The sequence below is a fragment of the Mytilus edulis genome, chromosome 6 (assembly GCF_963676685.1).
Source record: "Mytilus edulis chromosome 6, xbMytEdul2.2, whole genome shotgun sequence".
NCBI classification, from domain to species: domain Eukaryota; kingdom Metazoa; phylum Mollusca; class Bivalvia; order Mytilida; family Mytilidae; genus Mytilus; species Mytilus edulis.
The window spans coordinates 2,854,712-2,878,817 of record NC_092349.1 but is presented as its reverse complement, the minus strand read 5'-3'; the positions used below and the strand labels follow the sequence as shown (position 1 = coordinate 2,878,817).

At 31.4% G+C, this 24,106-nt stretch overlaps 1 protein-coding gene across 1 annotated transcript; it reads right to left on the bottom strand.

Moving 5' to 3' along the window:
- Positions 1–117: 117 nt before the first annotated feature.
- LOC139528998 (uncharacterized) lies at positions 118–23,275 on the bottom strand. Its single transcript, XM_071325236.1, has 5 exons — positions 23,221–23,275; positions 8,290–8,519; positions 5,062–5,503; positions 1,607–1,732; positions 118–1,103 (listed from the first exon to the last, which is right to left on the bottom strand). The coding sequence occupies exons 1-5, from the start codon at positions 23,273–23,275 to the stop codon at positions 118–120; spliced, it is 1,839 nt and encodes a 612-aa protein (XP_071181337.1).
- Positions 23,276–24,106: the final 831 nt, after the last annotated feature.

Below are 24,106 nucleotides of genomic sequence, written 5' to 3'. Positions count from 1 at the left end.
GAGGTGATGATCCACTATCTATGCCCTTATATTAATGTCGGCTTTATTTCTTATCAACATTAGAACAATCTTAGAATAACCGTTCTGACAAGCAATGAACAGTGGCGATACATCTCTTTAGCTGTTATTAATTTCGGCCTTGTTGTTTATTAACATCTGAACTATTTCAGTGTGTCCGTTCCCACAAGCAATGATAAGTGGAAATACGCCAACATCTACATGTCTATTAATATCTGCAGTATTGTTTATTGACATGTGATCTACGTCAGCATATCTATCCTGATAGGAAATGTTCAGAGGTGATGCTCCACTGTCTCTAGACTGCTCTGTATCCGCCATATTGTCTACGTACATTTGAAGTAAGTCAGTATATCCTCTCATCAAGGCAAATAAAAGTGCTATATAAGAGTCATTTCGACAATGGTTTATATTACCGATACAATGACGTAAACACCATGTAACCATATCAATATATCCTATATAACAACACTGTATCAATGGAGTAGAATTGGTATGTTTGTCATATAGACTAGCTAATTGTTTCTGTTTTGATATTTCTAAACCTTGTATATGTAATAATAATCTTTGTCTGAAGAACTGTCTGTTCATATTAATGTTACAGAAGACATCCTGTACATTTCCTTTTGACCGATCTTCTACTAATCTATTAATATATATTTTCTGATATTGTTTTGGTACTATGATTATACATTCATCACTATTGACTTCTTTTTTAAATAGAAACCTGCTTCCTATAAGAGAACTAGACGCATTATCAAGTAAGTAATGTATCATAGCACTGCCAAAATAAAATACAAGGAAGTCAAACAGCTTGTCATGAATTGTTCTATACCAGCCACCATCTATTCTGATAAATGTCTGTGACAGTGAGTCCAGTTCATCGCGAGGAACCAATCGTGACGTTCCCTTTACTACTTTGCAAGCTTCAAATGTGTTCTTTATAATTGTTATGATGTCTTTGTTCTTATCTTCTGTAAGCCATTCTTCTTTCAAATGATTGTTAAACATAACACATAAAGCAAGTGCAGAGTATTTGACATTTGCTCCTTCTGTCTGTAATTGGTCAATCTCATTTTTGTAAACTGTATATGGATTCTTAAAAAAATCTACAATACTCAGTTTTGTGTTTTTGCTGCATAATTGACACAAAAGAGGAAAACAGTCAAAACTGTCATAGAATTGATTAATCTTAGAAGCGTTTGTTTTCAAGTAAAGTTCAGCAAGAGATTGTTTTTCTGTTTTAGTAAGCGCAATTTTGTAGACAAAAGATTACATTCAAAGGATTGAAAAAATGACAAAGATATCATTTTGTCCTCCCTATAAACCTGCAGTCTGCAAGACATTATTAATTTGACTGGTTTCTTTTCGACTAATGTTTTAATATTTTTCATCAGATTTTTCCAGTTTTCAAACTTCATTAGACTCATAGTATATGTTCCACAAAAGTCATCCACAACAAACAGGATTTTCTTACTTGGATTGTACCACTTAATAATTTCTTTTGGGTTTGATACTGGTAATAGAACATAGCCTTCTTTTTGCATCTTTAGTGCTACATGGCGCACTTAAGATGTTTTTCCTGTACCTGAACTTCCAGTGACAACAACGCATCCATTTTCTTTGATACACTTTAATACACTTTTTGCTCCATGTGTTTCTACAAAAAGTTGATCATCTTCCTTCCAAGCTTCTAATTCCTCCTTAATTCGTCCTAAACATAAATGAATGAGATAAGAATAATACAATTACTTCAATACTAACTTAAGTTATTCTATGAAATGAGATGTCTGGTAAAGCTAACTATAGGACAGTGATAGCAATCCATGGTGTGGTCTGTTGTTCACACATCGTTGTTAGTATAATGGAATTATATGCGACTGTCATACAAGTGAGAGCTTTAGCAACCTATAAACCAGGTTAGATCCATCATTTCCTGCATTAGAAAATGCATGTACAAAGTCGGAAATATGACAGTTGTTATCTATTCGTTTGATATGTTTAGAGCTTTTAATTTTGACATTTGATTACAGACTTTCTGTTATGAGTTTCCTCGAAATTTGGTTATTTTTGTTATTTACTTTTTATATTTGAGGAGCATCGGACGAAAACGTCTTTAAGGTTGTGAATGAATTTACAGAATCGGTCAAAGATATGATATATTTATATTCATGTTTAAATCGTAAATGTGTTGTCGTAAGTGGGCAAATGAATATACTTTAATGGTGGGTTTTTTTCAGTTTGAAAAAATTGTATCTACTATTTTGAGCCAAAATAATCCTTTTAATGAATATTTATAACATTTGATTTTTGAGTGTTTAATATTTGCCACATTCCAGATAGTATAGCATAATAAAAACTGGATAAATGCATGGCATATCTACGGACTCTTTTCACTTGTTGAAATTTTCTAAGAATAATATAATCTTAATGGATGAAAGGATGACCATGCATACAGAGTGTCATGGAAAAAGTAAGATAACACAAATACTTAACTCCAAGTGAAATTCAAAACGAAAAGTACTTTATTTCAAATTATCAAATGGAAAAATCAAAAACTCATACGCATTTAACGAATGGACAACAACTGTCATATTTCTGTCTTAGTACAGGAATTTCCGTGAGGAAAATAGTGGATTAAAGTTTTATAAAATTCTATGAAAGTTTCAAAGAGTACTTGATGTGTAACAAACTTTCACCCTAGACTGTATATACTTGTCAATTGTAATAAAATACTCAGTCCATCCATTAGCACCATACGGTAACATGAAAATAAATATTTTCCATATATTGCTCTTGATACTGTAATTTGGTCATTAGCAAGCTCATATCAAAATTTTAGAAAATACTATAAAGAAAAAAATAAAGTAACAACAATACCGAACTCTGAGAAATATCTAAAACGGAAAGTACTTAATCGAATGGCAATATCAAAAGCTCAAACCCATTAAACGAATTGATAACAAATGTTATATTCGGTGGGATATCCAGTGAACGAAAACAACACAAAATTCACAAAAGTCAATAATAAAACAATACCGGTGACGATACTGATCAAAAGATATTTCTTAATAATAATTGTTTATTTTATAGAAATTCTGTGTTAAACGGTGTTATAAGAAATATACATGCAAATACACGATGTTTTATCTTGAGTATTTATCGAGATAATTGCTTAGAAGCTTTCAAAATTTAAAAACTGCTAATCTTTACTGCATGTTGATAAAAAAGAGGAAAAAATCATGAATTTACATACAAAATTAAAAAATCTTTTAAGTCACCAATTTTCTGAGTGTTCAGAAAAGTCCTTATTATGTTACAATTTTCCTAAGTATGCTTATTATTTTCATACCTAAGTTATCGAGCACCCCGGTTTGCTCCTGTCAAAGATATATTTAATAGAGGACTATTGCTTTTCATGAATATATGTCTGTGCAGGTTAAAAATGATGATTACTTTTTTTCATAAAGTAGATAATAGTTATCAAAGGTACCAGGATTATAATTTAGTACGCCAGACGCGCGTTTCGTCTACATAAGACTCATCAGTGACGCTCATATCAAAAATTTTATAAAGCCAAACAAGTACAAAGTTGAAGAGCATTGAGGATCCACTAAAATAAGTCTTCTATTTTGTACTTAATTTTAAGAAAAAGGTAGTCTCGAGTTTTGTACAAGCATTTGCGATCTCAATCTTTTCACATTCAATGTTTAACATCGAAATAAGGTCCTGTTGATTTTGATTATAAACTAAATTTAAAAAGTGCCAATCTTTGCTGCATATCAATCGATTCCTGTGAAATTTACCGCTGACTTACTCTGATTTAGCTGTATATATATTCGCATAATTAGCATTCTATACGAACTGTAAAACAATAAATTGAATTTTGTACTCCAGGAATGTGTTCGCATATCAACATTTTTATCCAATTTAACTCTGCCTTACTCGTCGTTGGCTACTTAAAGAGGGAAATGATAACATTGAGTGGAAACTTTGTTTTTATTTCAATTTATTTCTACTATTTACCAGAACGTATTTCCGTCAAACCATAATTGAAAGCCTCCTTGCTCAAATGGAACAAATATTGAGAAGATATACTTTTCAAAGTTTACATTTGTCAATAGCTTTCCCACGGACATTCTAGAATTGGTAAAGGCATTTTTTATGTAGAAAATGCTGGATTGAACCTGGTTTCATAGCTAAATAAACATCTCGCATGTATGGCAATCAAATAAAATTCCATTGTATTGACAACACTGTTTGAACAAAACACAAAGACATGATAAGTAGGGATACAGCAGTCAATATTGTGTTATAATTTAATCACTATAAAACAAATATGTCAACGAAAAAAAAAAAAAAAAGCATATATACGTGTTTTGGCTGATCCATTTTACCCAATTTTTATAATATTAATTTAGTTATATCATATAATTCAATGATTATTTCTTTTTCGATCCGCTAAAGGTAGATATATTGCGATTATACTGGTTGACGATAACAGGCCGTCATTTTAGAATTATTTTTATACACCATGTAAATTCCTTTACCAGCAGTCCACTAGATTCGTCATCAATGTATAGAACTAATGAAGACATATACGATGTCAATCTTAAAACGTTAGTATGTTGAGGAAATTTATGACATTTTAGCCTACTGTCACCAGATTTTTAACTGTTTCCGTTAAATATAATAATGTACTTACTTAATGCTAAACGTAATAATTATAAAAATCAAATTTAATCATATTAATCATGATACCCAAGTAGTTTTTTTTTATGTAGAATATTTTTGAAAAGCGTGATGGACGACAGAAACGGAGTTAGGCCTGGTGAGATAACAAGAACTTACTGCAAAGGTTTTAAATGATAAGAATTGGTCTCATTGATGTTTGACCATAAAGCTATTATGATAAAAATGTTCTTCACATTAATCATAAAATGTCTATCAGTACACGGTCATTATCTAACATTTGTAAAAGCACAAATCTGAAAAATATAGCCCCGTGTAACACCTCTACTCAATTGCTCGACTATAATGTACCTTTTATGTTACATGGTATTGGGTCTTTTAAAATTTCTGTCACTTCTGCGTGTTCTGTCTTTAAAGTATTGTAAGAATCTTGTAACCTTTTCAGATTTTTTGTAACTTCTGAGTGTTCCGTATGTAACTCCCCCAGACTTTCTTTAACATTTGAGTGTTCAGACTGTAAAGAACTGTAAGAATCTTGTAACCTGGTCAAAGTTTCTATTACTTCTAAATTTTCAGTCTGTAAAGAACTGTGAGAATCTTGTAACCTCATCAGACTTTTTGTAACTTCTGAGTGCTCTATTTTCAAAATTTCTACTGTTTGTCTCAGTTCTATTGTCTCTATTTGTGATTGCTTGATTTCCAGCATAATATCCTGATTTGACTGATCTAAGATTTTTACCTTCAAGTCTTGGCATTCTTGATTCATCGGTTGACCACCCAACCGACTTAGTGCCTTGAAAAAGATATTTATAAAAAAGATAAACTTTATATTCAAAATCCATTTAAGAGTTCATGTTGTACTCCTCTTGTTTTATTTCTTGTTATTTTGAAGCTATAATAATGTTGTATTACCAGTCTTGTCCTTTTGATATCAACCTGATAAATTCAAAGAATTGCCAATTATACTGGGTAGTATACATGCACATGTAATTTCGTGAAAATATTTAAGTGAAATTCACATTAAACGACCGTAAACGTGACAAATGTAACGTGAATTGTACTTGATGTGTCTAGTGTAGACGAAATACGCGTCTGACGTATAAAACTATAGGTCTGAAATCCACGACGTGTAGATTTCACACATTTATGGCAGTTATGTTAAATTTCGTTATATTGATAAAATTGTGTCAGCAATCCATAGACATAATTGACCAACATATTATAAAGATATCAAAACAGTAATCCAAACGAACATACAATTAAGCCTAATTAGTTATCAAAGGAATCAGGATTATTATTTAATACGCCAGACGCGCGTTTCGCAAAATAAGATTCATCAGTGACGCTCAGATCAAAATAGTAAAAAAGTTAATCAAGTAAAAAGACATTGAGGACCCAAAATTAGAAAAAGTTGTTCCAAATACGGCTGCGTTCAGCTATTCCTGGGAAAACAAATACGCTATATAAAAACGATTGTGCAGTTAACAGAAAAAAATGATTGAGTGCATTAAAGTAAACAATGTGACATTTACCAATCCTCCCGACATAACACATAGAATATAAATACGAGGATATAGAAATGATAACAACACTATAACAACTCTGGATCTTCATACATCATGAACGGTAAAAGCCAAATATTTGCAAACCTGACGTCAAGATCCATCGACCATAAAAGGGACATCATAGCACAAAGAAAAAAAAGTGGACACTGCAAAAGTATATAAAACGATGTACAACTTTAATTATTGTAAGCCAAGACTAACTCTTGGAGAAAGAAGACGAGACGTTCTTTGGAAAAACTTTGATTCGTTAATCAACCCGGTTCAATGAGGAAAAGCATTGTATATACTGTGTACTATTTTCTTTTGAACGGGTTTTCAAGGGTTCATTTTGGAAGGACATTTGAAGGTTTTGATACAATTTATGTACTGTGATTAAAAAAAAATCCAGTGGTTGTTCAATGTTCTTCATAATCTATAGTTACTTATGGTAAATGACACTATGCGAGTTACATTATAACAGTACTTCTGTAATCTAACTATCACTGCTACAAAAGTTTGGGTAAATCTAACACACCGGTACCACTCCTTAGTAGAACATACAGATGAGCTAGTAATGACAATTAATTGTACGAAGTTAGTTGAAATTTATGTTTCTAAATACAAAGAAGGCAAGTGCTTGGATTGTTGCTCGATCTTTTTTCATTGGCTAGGAATGATTTTTAATTTCCAAGGATCTCATTCTTATCTAAAGATATGCTTGTACGTTAGATAACCCAAGTGTGCATTGCTTCTTATTTGTTGATAAATAGTAGTCATAATATCTACAGAAACAAGAAACAGGTCCAAAGATGGTAAAATCTTATCATCCACCTATTGCAAAGAGTGAGTGGATTGAGGCTAGCTTTATCTTTTTTTATAGCAATATTGTGCAGAAAACTACAAATTAATTACATATTAAAAGAAGATGTGTTATGATTGCAAATAAGACAACTCTCCACAATAGACCAAATGACACAAAAACTTACAGCTTTAGGTCACCGTATTGCCTTGAACAATGAGAAAAGCCTATAAAGCATAGTCAGCTATAACCCGAGGCCCCGAAATCAAAAATGTAATTATATTCAAACGAGAAAACTAACAACCTAATTAATGTACAAAAAAATGAACGAAAAACAAATATTTAACACAGCAACAAACGACAACCACTGAATTACAGGCCTCTGACTTGGGCCAAGCACATACAGACAGAATGTGGCGGGGTTAAACATGTTAGGTGGACCCAAAACCCATCCCTTACCTTTAAAATTGTGTTACTTGTTTGGCAGTACAACATAAGAACGAAATATAAAAAAAAACAGTTGGAATAGGCTTAACTCATCAGATTGATACAATCAGAAACACATATAAACAGCTGGACATGACCGGGTACTTGTAAATCCCGACAACAACAAAAACACTTAGTATATATCTGAGAATACTCGCAGTTACTGACCGCTAGTTCAAAGCGAATAACAACTAAATATAAAAAATCATGCATGTAAGACTAAATTATCAATCAGTACACATCCAACATCTACTAGATTTAGTGTAAGACGTTATAAACAGTCAGAGAAAAAAACACGACCATGTGCAATGCCAAGATACAGGAGTCGAAAGATTGTACAAATATGAAAGCGCATATGTATATAACAATAATAGTGATTTTGCTTTTAATATACTGATTATATTAATACTAATCAAAACTATATTCAAAGATCTAATGACAGTGTTAGATTGGTAACTTTTTAGATTTTTTTTAAATGATTGATAAGTTTAACAGGATTGTTTCTAAATTATCGAGCACGGTAGAAAAAAAAACGTCTCCGTAAAAAAGAGGGTGTACATGTAAGCTTAAACATCAGCTTACCATACAAATATATGACAAGTACCTTAGTAAGCAACAAATAACTTATATACAATGCATGTCTTTGCTATGATTAGCAACATTTGTTGAATAAAGGGATTTGAAAAGGGCAATGACTCATGTTTGTACCTTCGTATGAAGAGGAAGCCTTATCATGAAGAATAAACTTACAGCTGACATAACACTCCATGCTGTACGGAAGTAAACATTGTCTATTGTATTACTTTCATGATGAGCTAGTTTATTTCTGTACCATTTAATCCTAGCTAGATCAGCACATACAGTTATCTCCACCGGTAGTGGTAGACTGTCAAATCCATTGTTTGGCTGAGACGTTGCTGTCAAGTTTCTGATCAAACAAATCATCAATGTCACATCAAAAGTCTGAGAATCAGGTACACCTGTTATATTGAGAATCATTGAACAATCATAGTTACTTTAGTCATAGAACTGAAAAGAAGCAATTACAAAAATTACAGTCATTGCATATCTAGTTCATACATTAATATGTATATACAGGACGATAAATGAAGTGTTTGAATCATTATTACTTTTCACTAAAAATCACAATATAATGATAAATTTGATTAACATTATAAATATATGTACGCCTATTCATTTAATGTTAATCGGTTCTATCAGATAGACTTTAATTTTAAACTGTTTTTATTAAAGGATATACAACATATAAAGACGGGATGGTAGACGATTTAAATAGCATTATATACTTTTTGTTAGTCATTTACAAATATCATATCATTGATTATATTTGTTTTATATAGAAATATGGTGTTGCAGGAAAAATCTTCTGGCCAGTAGTTTATATTAGTCTTCCATATATTATTGTGTTTGTCTCTAGTCATACACCTCTTCATGGCTTTGTCATTGATTATATTGGTCTACCCTTTGTGAATGTTCCTGTCCCTAATCGGAAAGCTTTCCAGTTGTTAGTCTTTTTCTCGTGTTTAATCACTATGAAAGTATTAAAGACTTTTGAGTTTTTTCCCTTTATATGATTCTTCTTTTATATTAAAAACCTATTTGTATAATTTAAAAAAGAAGATGTGGTATGATTGTCAATGAGACAACTATCCACAAAAGACAAACGACCAAAATGTTACAGACATTCACAACTAAAGGTCACCGTACGGCCTTCAACAATGAGCAAAGCCCATACCACATAGTCAGCTATAAAAGGCCCCGATAAGACAATGTAAAACAATTCAAACGAGAAAACTAACGGCCTTATTTATGTAAAAAAAAAAAAATTTTAAAAGAGCGAAAAACAAATATGTAACACATAAACAAACGACAACCATTGAATTACAGGCTCCTGACTTGGGACAGGCACATACATAAATAATATGGCGGGTTAAACATGTTAGCGGGATCCCATCCTCCCCTAACCTTGGACAGTGGTATAACAGTACAACATAAGAACGAACTATAAAAATCAGTTGAAAAAAGCTTAACTCATTAGGTGGACAAAAATACAAGTGGACGTGGCCCGGTACTTATACATACCGACACAAAAAGACACAATGAATAGATCTGAGAGTACTCGCATTTATCTGACAGCTAGTTCAAAGCCACTAACAACTAATAAAAAAATCATGCATCTAAGACTAAACAATCAATCCGTACACATCCAACATCCAATGGATTTAGTGTAAAGACGTCAAAAACAGCCAGAGAAAACATAACCTTGTGCAATGCAAAGTTACGGGTATCGACAGATTGTAGATCCATGAATATGTATATGCATATAACATCTATAATACTAAAATTACGAGGTCCAATTTGTCAGCCGTCATCACGTAAAAACGACGAATCAAAAAATTCAATTTTATATATAACTAATATAGTATAAAGGTGTAGATTAAAAATTACACCACTCCAGGTCCTTTTGTTTTCCACGTAATTAATATTGCCAATAATTTAGAAGTTCCGGGTCGAGTCCGATATCGATACCAATAGTATATTCACCTGTTACCTATTACCTTATCTGTACGTTCCGCATCTGACAGGCGCACCACCAAACGGTGTATTCAGGATTAATATGCTATATACACGGGTCATAATCACAGGGTTGACACTACTAAATTGTCAAATTGTTACCTATTGTAGTATTTTAATCAGTAAGACTTCTAAGATAACAATACGAATACTAAAAATAAGGCGTATAGGTACAGTTTTCAATTTGTTAGCGGGCATGACGTAAAACAGCGAATCAAAGAATTCAACTTTATTTATAACTAATATAAAACAATGCTGTTGATTAAAAAAATACTCTATTCCAGGACCTTTTGTTTTCCAAATAATTAATATTACCAATAATTGATAAGTTCCAGTTCGACGGGTTCAAACAGAAAGATTTGAAAGCAGAGAAAACTGTGCATCTTATAATCGGCATGACTTTATCAGATTACAATACTAATACTAAAATAAGGCTTGCGCATAGTTATATACTTTAATTCAGTCACGGACCCGCGATATCACGGGTGTGTTCTAGTACTAGTAATATTTAGTTAGCTTTTAATTTACTGATAACAAAATCAATATCTATACCAATAAAAACAATATTCAATGATCTTATTGCAGTGTTGAATAGGTAACTTTTTAGAATAATTTTATTTAAAAGAGCGACAAGTTTAGGTAGCAATAAACAGTTAGGAAAAAATACTAAAGTTTGCCCTTATGAATTTTACCATCCCCTTTTCATTGCTTTCTTGCAATATCAAGCTTCCTGTTTGTGTCATATATGGGCATATGTATGTGATCAGAATCTTCCATAGATTTTATATCCATTATATAAAATGGTAAAATATAATTTCTTTTTGGTGTATCCATGGCAACAATCTGCATTTATTTGTTATAAAATATTGCAAAAAGGGGGGGAAAGATGTCACATATTTCCCAAAAATTTGGCTAAAAGTAGAATTTCAATCGCTTGAAGTAATACCTTTTCTGAAACTGTGTACATATATCATTCAGCAAATCCAATGAAAATCATATGTCTTTCGTCTCATTTTTTTGTAAAATTGCGTCAAAAACTTCGTGTAGAAAAAGAGTGTTTGTAAACAGTACATTAATTTCTGGACCGATGGCCGGTCTAGCTATGAAAATACGGATTGTCAAACAGAAAACAGCCCATAAAACATGTAAAAAATAATCTTGATGCACTTATAAACCATCTTTGAAGGCTAAATTAGCACTCATCTGTCTAAAAATGAATTTTATTACACAATAACTTTCCTATTTGAAAAATCCACCGGGGCCAAAATGCGAAACTAAACTCCTAACTGTGTATTGCTACCTTAATAGTATATATTTTTTTCAAATTTTCCCTTTTAACTTATTTTCTGAGTTCTGCTAGCTAATACGAGTAAAATGGCCTTTCATTTTTGAAAATTGGTTGAGTAATGAATATTTTATGAAGGTTAGCAGTTGACACTGAAACGCGACAAAAACTGATTTTAAAGAAAGGTGCCAAGCCAAAGTGTAAAATCTTGTTTCTGCCTCAATATTTAGCCAAATCTTAAAAACTGTACCTCTTTTGTCAGTTTTTAATGTTGAATATCTTAATAAGATCTCTGATGATGCAACATTGTATAAAATTTAGCAATTTCAAGCATAAAAATGTTAATCTTTATGCTTATTGCATACCAAAGACTTGATTAAAAAACTTGGTGATAGGGAATCAATTTCTTACATCTGATTTAACTATACATTTAATATATGCCAAAATGTAACATGAAATCTTGATAAAAACAATAATTTGATATATTCGCAAGAAAAAAACCAATGCGTTCAATACTTAGGCTACTACATGTAGCCCAATCCATCAGAAGCAAGAGTTAAGCCGATAGAGTACAAATATAAGCCTTGTGTCAAAATGTCTAATTTTGGTTGCTAAGGACTGTAAACAATAAAATTGACATATATTGTCATTCTTAAACACTTAATTTACTCAGAAGGTGATTTAGAATCTAAATATTAATAGATTTGTGGCATGAAAAGTCTTAAATTATACAATTCTGAGCTTGGTAAGTATGCCATAAGGTAGCAATAAACAGTTAGGAAAAAATACTAAAGTTTGCCCTTATGAATTTTACCATCCCCTTTTCATTGCTTTCTTGCAATATCAAGCTTCCTGTTTGTGTCATATATGGGCATATGTATGTGATCAGAATCTTCCATAGATTTTATATCCATTATATAAAATGGTAAAATATAATTTCTTTTTGGTGTATCCATGGCAACAATCTGCATTTATTTGTTATAAAATATTGCAAAAAGGGGGGGAAAGATGTCACATATTTCCCAAAAATTTGGCTAAAAGTAGAATTTCAATCGCTTGAAGTAATACCTTTTCTGAAACTGTGTACATATATCATTCAGCAAATCCAATGAAAATCATATGTCTTTCGTCTCATTTTTTTGTAAAATTGCGTCAAAAACTTCGTGTAGAAAAAGAGTGTTTGTAAACAGTACATTAATTTCTGGACCGATGGCCGGTCTAGCTATGAAAATACGGATTGTCAAACAGAAAACAGCCCATAAAACATGTAAAAAATAATCTTGATGCACTTATAAACCATCTTTGAAGGCTAAATTAGCACTCATCTGTCTAAAAATGAATTTTATTACACAATAACTTTCCTATTTGAAAAATCCACCGGGGCCAAAATGCGAAACTAAACTCCTAACTGTGTATTGCTACCTTACATGGATCATTTCCGGGCACGGTTAACAACATTTCCGTAAAAATGAGGATGTGCTATCCCGTTTGAAATAAGTTTTCTATAGATACAACCAAATCTTTATATCGATGGAAAAATTAGTAAAGGTTTTAAGTAATTTATGGTAAAGATATCCCTGGTTAAATAATTTACCAGTAATACATAGGTTGCGTTCGTTAAAATCAAAAACGTCACAACAGACACGGGCATAGCGAACAAGTTGTGAAATATAAACACCGTAAGATGGTGCCAAAGGAACATCACCATCTAAAAATGAAAAATTAATAATAGGGAAAGTTACTTACCACACGTACACATGCATGGATATGCAGGAACCTTATTCATCGAGGAAAGCACACTTTATGAATGCTGATTTCTACTAAATATTGAACACTAGTTGTAGAAATTGTTAATTTCTGTTGAATTTTTCAACTTTAAAGTTCAACTCGGGCATTCGGCTTATGGATGTTTGGAAAGATTAGCTACACACTGATCAGAAACAGGAACTTGTCTTGATTTACAACTATTATATATGTATATGTTATATTATCTAAAAATGTCAAGACGATTCGAAAACTTATTTGCGATGCAAAGATAAGTAATATCCACCACTTAAAACAACGATATAAATGAAATAGCTCGAACCAATGGCACTTCGGATGGTTTTCCACAGAATTATATTTTTTGATGGAAAAAAACACTGAAACCATGAAAAAACTAAATTCTTAATTGATAATACCATTAATATATTAAACACGAGCGATTTATTTTGTTATTTTATTCTACTGGTAAAATGGAACGAATAGAGTTTAAGAATATATGTGAAATACGGGTAATGAACATATTTTCTGCGTATATACAAATGAAATTAAGCATTGAAAAACACAAATTTCCGACAGATTGAAATATCAATACCGTACATTTGCATCAAAAGACATGAGCTTATTCGAAAAGTAAGAAACATAACCAATATAGGCAGATGAGAGCTTGTTATAAAATGTGTATTGTCTTCCTTTTAACATTTTTTAAGTCAAAGATTGTTATCTCATATATCATATTTGACAAATCATCTTTGTTACTCGATTTTAATCAGATTATGATTTTTTATACTATTATGGTGATTCCTATTTGCATCGACTGTTTAAAATGTGCCTGTCGGAAGTCAGAAACCTCGTTTGTCTTTTTTTCATATTAACCTCTCAATGTTAATGTGAATAACCCTACTCAAATACATCTAATGTAATCTGTCTTTTTTTATCAGTCTGCGCAATGTTATTATGCTCGTCCCTTGTCAAAAACCTCTCCAGTAGTTTTTCTTTGTGTACATCAATCTTCACAATGATCGTGTTTATATAAATGTGGATTTGGTATGTTGTGTTGGGCGATATCTAATTTTTGACATCTATTCCAGTATGCCTAGACTCCGAATGATTTATAGATTGAAATATACTAAAGACAATATGATTCTTGTTAACGACTGAATGATCAATTTAATATTACTTTGGTTTTTTCTTTTTTGTGTTCATGTCATTATGTGTAACACCTGTATCTCCCTTTTATTTTGTCGAATAAAGCATATCATGTCTAGGAAACAAAAGATTCCACTGAGCTTGGTTCAAAACTTTCTTTAATTTCAAGTCATAAAGAGCATTGTAGTTTGTATTCAGTGTTGAAGGTAGATAAGTAGGTGGAAATTCGTTGTCAAATTAAGCCCAGACTGCTCTCGGTGACACTCCTTTCAATAACAAAGCTAATCGAATGTAATTTTCTTCTTCTTCAGAAAGGGGTGCCATCATTTGTTTTTAATTGTCTCTCAATTTTACAATTAAGAAACTATCCCATTTTTAACAGTTAGCTCAGCCTGAAAAATAAAACTTCTTCCAAATATGTATAAAAAGCTAAATACAAAACCATCTATGTATACCTTTTTATTATGTGATAAGGCTGTGCATAAAGACGTTACTACAATATTAATATACGACCTGTGGTTCTAGGCAACTGAAACATTATGCAACATTCAATGAATGAATGAATACTTTATAACATTGATTTAGTTCGATGCAATGAAAAGTTCTCAAAAGAGGGTAACTTGCTATTTTCTAATACAAATATATATTTACGTTATATACCTACTTTTTTGCAATTATATACCCTAAAATTTCATATTGCATGTGCATTTTTTTTTATATCAAAAATGTATAGATTATTTCAAGTGTATGTTTTTTTTTATATCAGTTTGCAGGTTTCAAATTTGCTATGCAAAATAATGATTCAATATCCCATTTCTTCGACGCACGCAGCAGCTAATCTTTCGTTAAAAACTGTGTCATTCACAGTACCAGATAAATAATAATATGTACACCCTTACAAGATGATGATCAAGGGCGGATTTAGAGAAGAATAATTCTAATCTTCTAAAATGAATATTTAGATTTGACCTATAATGGTTTACTTTTACAAATTGTTACTTGGATGGAGAGTTATCTCATTGACACTCATACCACATCTTCCTATTTCTATATAATATCTCTGTTACTAATAATCTGCATACCCTTCATATATTGTATACAAATGTATCATCAGAGGGTGTGATCCAATATTCCTTCCAACCATTCATTTGACATTAACAATTAGTCTCAGTGCCATTGGATTATGGTGTTTATAGCATATATTATACATAGGCATATGTTGTTTGCTATTGAGCAGACGGGTGTATCCTTTGTAAGACGTGTAAGCCAAATGGTGTGGTATATGCCAAATTGAATGTAGATGACCTTCAGAGTGAATATTTTAATATTTTTATAAAGATCAAAATGAAATTTGAACAAGTTAAAGATGGAAGGACTGGATAAGAGGATTTAAAAAAAACACAAAGGATGTTGTGATTTTTACCAGTCATTGATCGTCAAGGTTTTCTTTACTGCGAGCACTTTAATTAAGGGCATACGGTACAGTTTCGATCCCATGAAGATTTTTTTACGAAAATTTACATATAACCTTTTTTTCACCTAAGTCATTCAAATATGTAATAAAAATATACCTTCATGTGCTACTTTTAGAGATTATTGGGGTTGAAATTTTGGATATTTATTTAAGGTCATAGAATATAACTTTTAAAACAAACTGTAAAACAGACTTACCAATTTCGACGTAAAACCATGATAAACAGTTTTTTAAGAGTAATTGGAACTTGGACTATGGTCAAGAACAATACTAACAAGCTCGACAAAACTTTCAGACCAATTACACCTTTTTACAGATAAGTATATTTAAGGATGTATTCTTCTGACTTTTCAGTCTCGTTCAGTCTCGTTGAAATCTCGTTCTACAATAATTTCCAAAATATGTGATAAAAATTGAAAATATCAAGGAATTTTAAAAATATTATAATAAAACATAAATCTGTGAAAAAAATGTGTATTTACAAGGAATGGTTTTTGAGTAATCCAGTTTTCAAATTTTACGACCAATCAAGTCAGTATTTTTAGCCAAAATTATGAGAAAATGGGTGAGGGATACAAAAAATGATTTTACAAGAGTCATGTACATCCCATATCATTTTGGTCTTTTCAAATTTCTTAGATATGTATTTTTTCAATCATTTATAACAAAAAAGTTGAAATAATATGCATTTTGTTCTTAAAACTGAGAAAAATCACAAAAATACAAAATTGACAGCATGGTAAATTTTACACAAAAAAGCGTCACAATATGATAAAACTTTTTTATATTAACTACCTATAGTTTTTGTAAGTAAAAGTTATTCAGATTGGTCCACTCCATCTTTATAGAAAGTATGAAAAAAAGTTTAATTGTTGAACCGTGATTTTTTTCACAATAATAGCCCAAAAATAGGTAAAAATCGATGAAAAATGGGAAAATCATCATTTTCAAAGGGCCGTAGCAAAAAAAGAAGTGCACCACCATATGATTTTTTCTTCACCAATTATTTTGTTACAGTCTTATAAACCAAAAAAACAGGTTTAGGGAAAAAAAGTTTAATTCTAGAAATGTTGGCTCCTCAGAGGTGTGCATCCTTAACAAGTCATATCATGTATTATAAGCATTGTAATACGATTGCATCTTTTTTTATATATCTTTATTGTAGTTGTCACTGTAATTCTTAACTTTAAAAATGACATCATTCATATTCGTAGAAAATATATTTGTTTCATCATACGCCATGCTTAAATGTACCTTTCTTCACAATTATAGTTATGGATAATAATATAAATTAGTTTGTTTATCTGAGTACAAATGTATGTATTTCTTTGATAAATGTTGATGTATAGTATCCATAGAATATTGTGCTCAATGTACTTTGTTTTGTTTATTTTAAAAAAATTGATCAGGTCTTGAAAAATCAATATACCAAAAACATTAATGTCAGATAAAAGGGTTCTTAGGACAAGTTATTTTAATTTGGTAAAAATAATTCGTTCTTGGTAGGATAACCAGCCACACTCGGACATACTTTTAAGCGGACAAATATACACACTATTTTTAATTGTACAATCAAATACATGGCCAACCTCTTAAATAGCGTTCATAAAATACTACAGCAAGATTTTTGAAACCGAAAGTAGACTTACTTCTAATGTAAATTAACCATAATATCTGTTGCATTCTTGGTAAAATTAATACTGCTGTAAATAAGTATTGACGCTAGATCAACTTTGATGTTATCTGCAGTCTTTACATAACTCAACTTTTAATATTTATCTGTCTATAAGATTGCTTTCAAAATTCTGACATTAAACTGAAGCTAAGAGTGTGCTTTAAAAACGACCTATAAAATAAGATTTACTAGTAAGCAGATAATAACCTAAGTGAAAACGATATCAATCGTGATTAAATATTGGATACCTACGTTGTACCTTTAGGTTAGTTTTATTACACGAGAATGTATATAGATCAATTTAAATAAGGTGAATAAAATGAGATACAGGTTGCAAGTATATGACAAAGCAAACCCACAAGTGTATGTTGATAATACCCCAAGCTATTGTTTGTCTACATTTTATATCAAAATGCTCTGAATATTTTTACTGTGCTTATCTAGAAAGCTTTGTCCTATCACTATACGAATTGCTAATAAACTTTGTTTTCCCAATTTCAGTATGTATTCACCTCTACACACTTATCAAAGGGTAACACAGTTAAGCTGATTAATTTAGTAAAAGGTTGTTCCTCATACAGTAAACTTTGTCCTATTGCAAAACCTATTGTCTGACCAGTTTAGAAAAATTGTCAATACAATTAACCATTTGAATTGTTCTATAATAAAATTGAGAATGGAAATGGGCATTGTGTCAAAGCAACAACAACCCGACCATAAAGCAGACAACAGCCGAAGGCCACCAATTGGTCTTCAAAATAGTGAGAAACTCTCGCACTCGGAGGCGTCCTTCAGCTGGTACATAAACAAATATGCATACTAGTTCAGTGATAATGGACGTCATACTAAACTCCGAATTATACACAAGTAAACTAAAATTAAAAATCATACTACCAGACTAACAAAGGCCAGAGTCTCCTGACTTGGAACAGGCGCCAAAGTGCAGCAGGGTTAAACATGTTTTTAAGATCTCAACCCTCCCCTACTATAAGTATTGTTACAATTTATCATTTTTATCAACAGGTGGTCATTTTCTTGACTTGATCTCCATCTAATGTTGTTTATTCCAAATTCAGACCAAATTGAAATTTGTTGGAGGAAACCAAACTGTTCATCTATTAACGAACTGCTGTTGAGTCCAGTGCTAGGTAATTAAATGAAGCACACCCACAATCCTATTAGACTTATTCAGTCTGTTATTGTTATCGGTAAAAAGGATTTTTTTTAAATAGTCAATTATTACACATGTTACAAATTAAAAATGTCTTCTTCTTTTTTAAGTTGGTTATCGACTAACACACTATCCATTTGAAACATTAATGAAGATTATGCTTTGATAATACATTTGCATTTCTTCTTTAAAGGGGCACTAGCTGTCAAATTCATGGTAACCGATTTGACTCAAATTTTTATTTTTGGTTTATAACAATGTAAAACATTGATCCAAACTATCAAAAGTCTAAAATAAACAGTTTACAGAGCATGGGGTAGATAATATATAGGTTCGTTTCGTGTGTATTTTAGTCCAGACGCCATCTAATTAACTATCGATTTGACCTCAGATGACCATATAAGCGATGTAAACAAAAATAAAGATACGAATAGATTAAACCAACACGTGCAATTGGATTTGTATAGGTCTGTTTGATTTTCTTTTATAGATTAAACATAGATGTTTCTCATTGTAATTAACCGTATAAGAATGATTTTATGTGCATCGAATTAGTAATCAAATGATTTACCGTAGTTTCACTTTCATTGTTGACATTCTTTTTCTTTAAATAACCAGTACACGTACAATGCATGCGTTGTCAATCTCTAGCTAGGGGTTATCTTGAAGTTCACATGAATACGGATTTAAAAAGGTCGACTCATTCACTTGCAAGCGAATAACTAAGTATCAAAAAAAAAGTAAAATCGCAAAAATACTGAACTTAGAGGAAGATCAATTGGGAAAGTCCATAATCACATGGCAAAATCAAATAACAAAACGCATCAAAAACGAATGGACAAGAACTGTCATATTCCTGACTTGGTACAGGCATTTTCAAATGTAGAAAATGGTGGATTAAACCTGGTTCTATATGTTTCTTAGCGTAATTTGACAAAATTGAACCTTTTTGGCTGCAAAAAGTGAAATGTTATTTCACTATTTCACTTTTATTATTGATTGAACAGAGAAAAATCAAACTTTAAATTTTTTATATATCTCGTAGCTAGTGCACCTTTAAAATGTTTAATAAAGGGAAAGAAAATTATCTGCAAAGTTTCTTTTTATGTTCATTGTTTTTTCCTCTCATTAAAGTATTAAACGAGAAAATATATCAGAAATGATTAAGTTTTCCTCGGTAAATAACTATTCTTTAATTTTACACAAAATGTAACATTCTTTTTCTTTTAATAGCTGAACACGCATTCATGTATGCGTTAATCGTCTCTAACTAAGAGGTTCAATTGCAAATTACATGAATATAGATTCAATGAGGTCGAATTATTCACTTGCGAGTGAATAACACACCATTGATATTTCTTAACTTATTTTGACAAAATTGAACCATATTAACTGCTTAACAAATTATTTGACTGCGAATAACTGTTTCACTGTTTCACTTTCTTTAATGATAAAACAAAATAAATCATATTTTTATTTTATTTTTTTACATATCTCGTATCTAGTGCCCCTTTAAGACAGTGCTAGAAACAGAAAATTCTAACTCATAACATTTGATTCATAATTTAATATTTTAAGCAAGCGAAAAATATTGATAATTTTTAAATAAACAACACCCGTGATGACACCTTTAATCATCTCTAAAATTATTACCGCATTGTACCTAATATACTGATAATCATGATCAAAAGATTGATAAATAAGCCGTAATCCTTGCAGTTTCTTCTTTAATCTTACCTTGGACATATTATGTAGACGGGACTTGACACTCAACAATCGTATCGATTTTCTTGTCGGGTAAGTTATTATTACCGATAGGATACGGAAACGGATGTGTCAAATTACGTACTAGCTATTATTGACAATAAGATACGGCTCTACATTAATATAAAAATTCAAATAATGATTGGAAATTTTCTTGTATCTTATAACACTAATGTAAGGATAAATTCCAAAATTATACAGAGACTTTAATTTAGTAAATAAAAGAAGAATCAGCAATTACGATAACTCTATACTTTCCTTTTTGCTACTATTTCTTTTTATTAAACAAAACAAAATCAAATTTCTCATAATGTGCTGTTATTTTTAGAACAGACTCCCAGAGAAAACTGTACAAACTAATACTTTTAATCTTAAAATAATAATTTTTATCACTTATTGTTTCAAGTAGAAAAAAATCATTATAATTATTATGTTTTTCATAACTAATCAGAAAATAAGTCAAACTTGCTAACCGAAGGCGACCAAATAGCCAGATGAACAGAACACATCAAAGAAGCATTTAGCAGGTCATCTCCCAATGACGAAACAATAAGTATTGTAGCGGTTCAAGTTTTGAAAAACAAACTCACTAGACTAACAGGAAATAATAACAGCAATAGCATCGTTAAAAATAGAAAATCACCCGGACATGAAAATCTAAATGCAGAACTTTTCAAAGCTGACACAGAACTTACAGCTGAAGTTGTTCAATCACTATCTACATCATTAAGGGAAGGGAAAATAATCCCAAATCAAAGGCATAATAAAACAAGTAAGCCAGGAAGGGAGCTCTTGGGGACTACAACTCGCGAGGTATTTGCCCTATGTCAATTCCAAGTTAAATACTGACCACATTAATTGTCCAACGAATAAAAGATGTAACTTGTAATTAGGTAAGAGAGGAGCAAACAGGATTATGTAAAGAATAAATTGATCACATATTTGCTTTGCGTAGTATCATCGACCATATTCAGAATGACAAACGCAGCTTTATGTCAATTTTGTCCATTTTCTGAAAGCTTCTACAGCAAGAGCTCGTTGCGAATACTTACAGCATATGGTATTTCAAAAGAAATATAAGAGTTTATCAAAAGTGTTTACAACAATTTCACTTTAAGTGTAGGGCATATCAATATTTGAGTTGAGGTAAAATAAAAAGCGTTAGATGTGGATGTGTGATGCTTGATCTTCTTTTCAATTTGGTCATCGACTGAATATGAGAAAAAACAAATGATGATACAAGAGGAAAACGACGGAATATTTCATTAACATTACAAGATATTAATTTCATTACGATCTAGCTCATCTGTAACATACAAACCACCATTTACAAGAGAAGACGAAAAGCCTTAATAACATTTCCAGCAAACGCAAAGTGTGGCTTTAAAATTAGCCTGACATAAACATAAGTCATGACCCTTAGCATCACTCACCCAACTTGTATACACGTCGATGGAAAAGATCTTCCCATCCAATTTACATAGTAGTACCTAAGTACAATAATAAACGACGGAGGTGCTGGAAATGACATAATTTTTTGATTAGTCGTTTTTTTGACTAGTTGTTAGTGGCTCTGAACTAACTGTCAGTAACTGTAAGTACTCTCAAATCAGTACTAAGTGTCTTTTTATTGTTGGGATATGCAAGTACCCTGCTACGTCTACTCTGTGTTATTGTTAGATGTAATTCTATTTGTATCCATCTGACGAGTTTAGCTATTTCAACTGATATTTATAGTTCGTTCATATGTTGTTACTGTTACACCGCGGTCACGGGTTAAGGGAGGATCGGGATACAGCTAAAATATTAAACCCCGCCATATGGTGTATGTATGTGCCTTTCCAAAGGCAGGTCCTTGTATTCAGTAAGTGTCGTTTGTTGATTGTTTTACATTTGTCATTTCGGGGCCTTTGATAGATGATTATGCAGAATGGGCTATACTCATTGTGGAAGGCCGTACGCTGACATATAGTTGTTAATTTCTGCGTCATTTCGTCTCTTGTGGAGAATTGTCTCATTAGCAATCATACCACATCTTCTTTTATGCATCCTCAAGGAATTTGGATTTGTCCTTGCTAATAAGTCTGATAAAAGTATCATTATTGTTTGACGTAAATTTTAGATTGAGGTTCTGTAAAAGGCAAAAACAATTTCATCAACAGTTCGTCTCACACCATTTTACCTCTTTACAAGCATAACCGACTACAATGAAAGTTCCAACCTTGTATTGGCTTCTGGTGCTGCCAAAACACCTTACAAGTGTGAATTATTTCGTCTCAAAGCTATTATTTTTGTATGTGGTATTACCTGAGTGCTCAATTATTTCTAAAGCTTTTACAATACACTCGTAGTAGTACGATTTCCACACAGATACAATATTTTTTTAAGCTTTGCTCGCATATTAAGCCTATGATAATAGTGGAATTAATTACTTTGGGAGGGTCAACAATCCATTGGAATTACTTGATAAGTTGCATAATAATATTGATGACTTTGAATCAGTTCAAAGTTTTTATTGTTCTTCCCCATATGCCCCTTTGGCTTAATTGTATTACGAAAAAAGTCAGAAATGGATATTTAAAAAGCCAGAATGGGAATATATATGTTCAAACTCATTTAGGTAATTTTTTAGTAACAACAATCAAGTCAATTTAGACCTGCGTTAAATATTTACAACCAAAAAAAACATTTTTGTTCGCTATGGAGATTCTTTATTTCGTCGTATTTTATCGGAATTCCAACAGGGACAAACTATGCACCATTTATTGCGGACCTGTTTTTGTAACGTATTATTTACAATTAATTACCAACAACATCTGATACAAACATTAATAATGCCTTTTCCTGGATCTTGATATCCATATCTAATACAGGAAGCTTTATACACAAAAGGAGTAGGTTCAGTAAGACCCCTTTTTAGCCCAAATATATAGCAGTTTTACAAAATTGTGAAAATGTAATCTTTAAGCTATTTACTGGAAAGTAGAATGCTTCTTTACATAAATATGGGCTGTTTTTTTACAGTACAATGCCCATATGTCGGGTACTAGCATCAATAAGTCATGCTAAATTACTGAAATCTTCACAATTTTAGCATTTCAGTTAAATTTTAGACGGTTTCCGTTAAAAATGAAAGTTGATGCATTCGTGTTCATTCATAATATTCAAATGTAAGTTGTGTTTGATGATAGTACATAACGCATATAAAGGTTGAGGATGAACACGGATGCGGCCACTTCCATTTCGAAAAAAAAACCATCTGAAAAGTAACGCTTTTGGCATAATTGATAGATTTTTCATATTTAAGCTTGAATCGGAGCGTTTTTAATGAATTAATCAGTTAAAATCATTCACATAAACTTATTGAGGCAATTGAAATATACACTTAAAAAACCAAAGATATTTAAGGGACTGTTTACACCAATGTCACAGATTTTCGATATCTTTTCAATATTAAGCCCATATGATGCCCTGATAACAAAAATAACTTTCATTTTTGTTTTTGGGGTTTCTGTTGCTATGGTTACAGGTCCCATATATATAAGCCCAGAAACAGAGTAGCAAAATCTCAAAATGCATCATTTTTCAACTTTCATTATTTTTAACAAATATACATTTTTAGCCTAAATCATAGGTATACTGAACAAGTAAAGGTCTGAAATAACACATTAAAGTAAACAGACATTGTCTTGA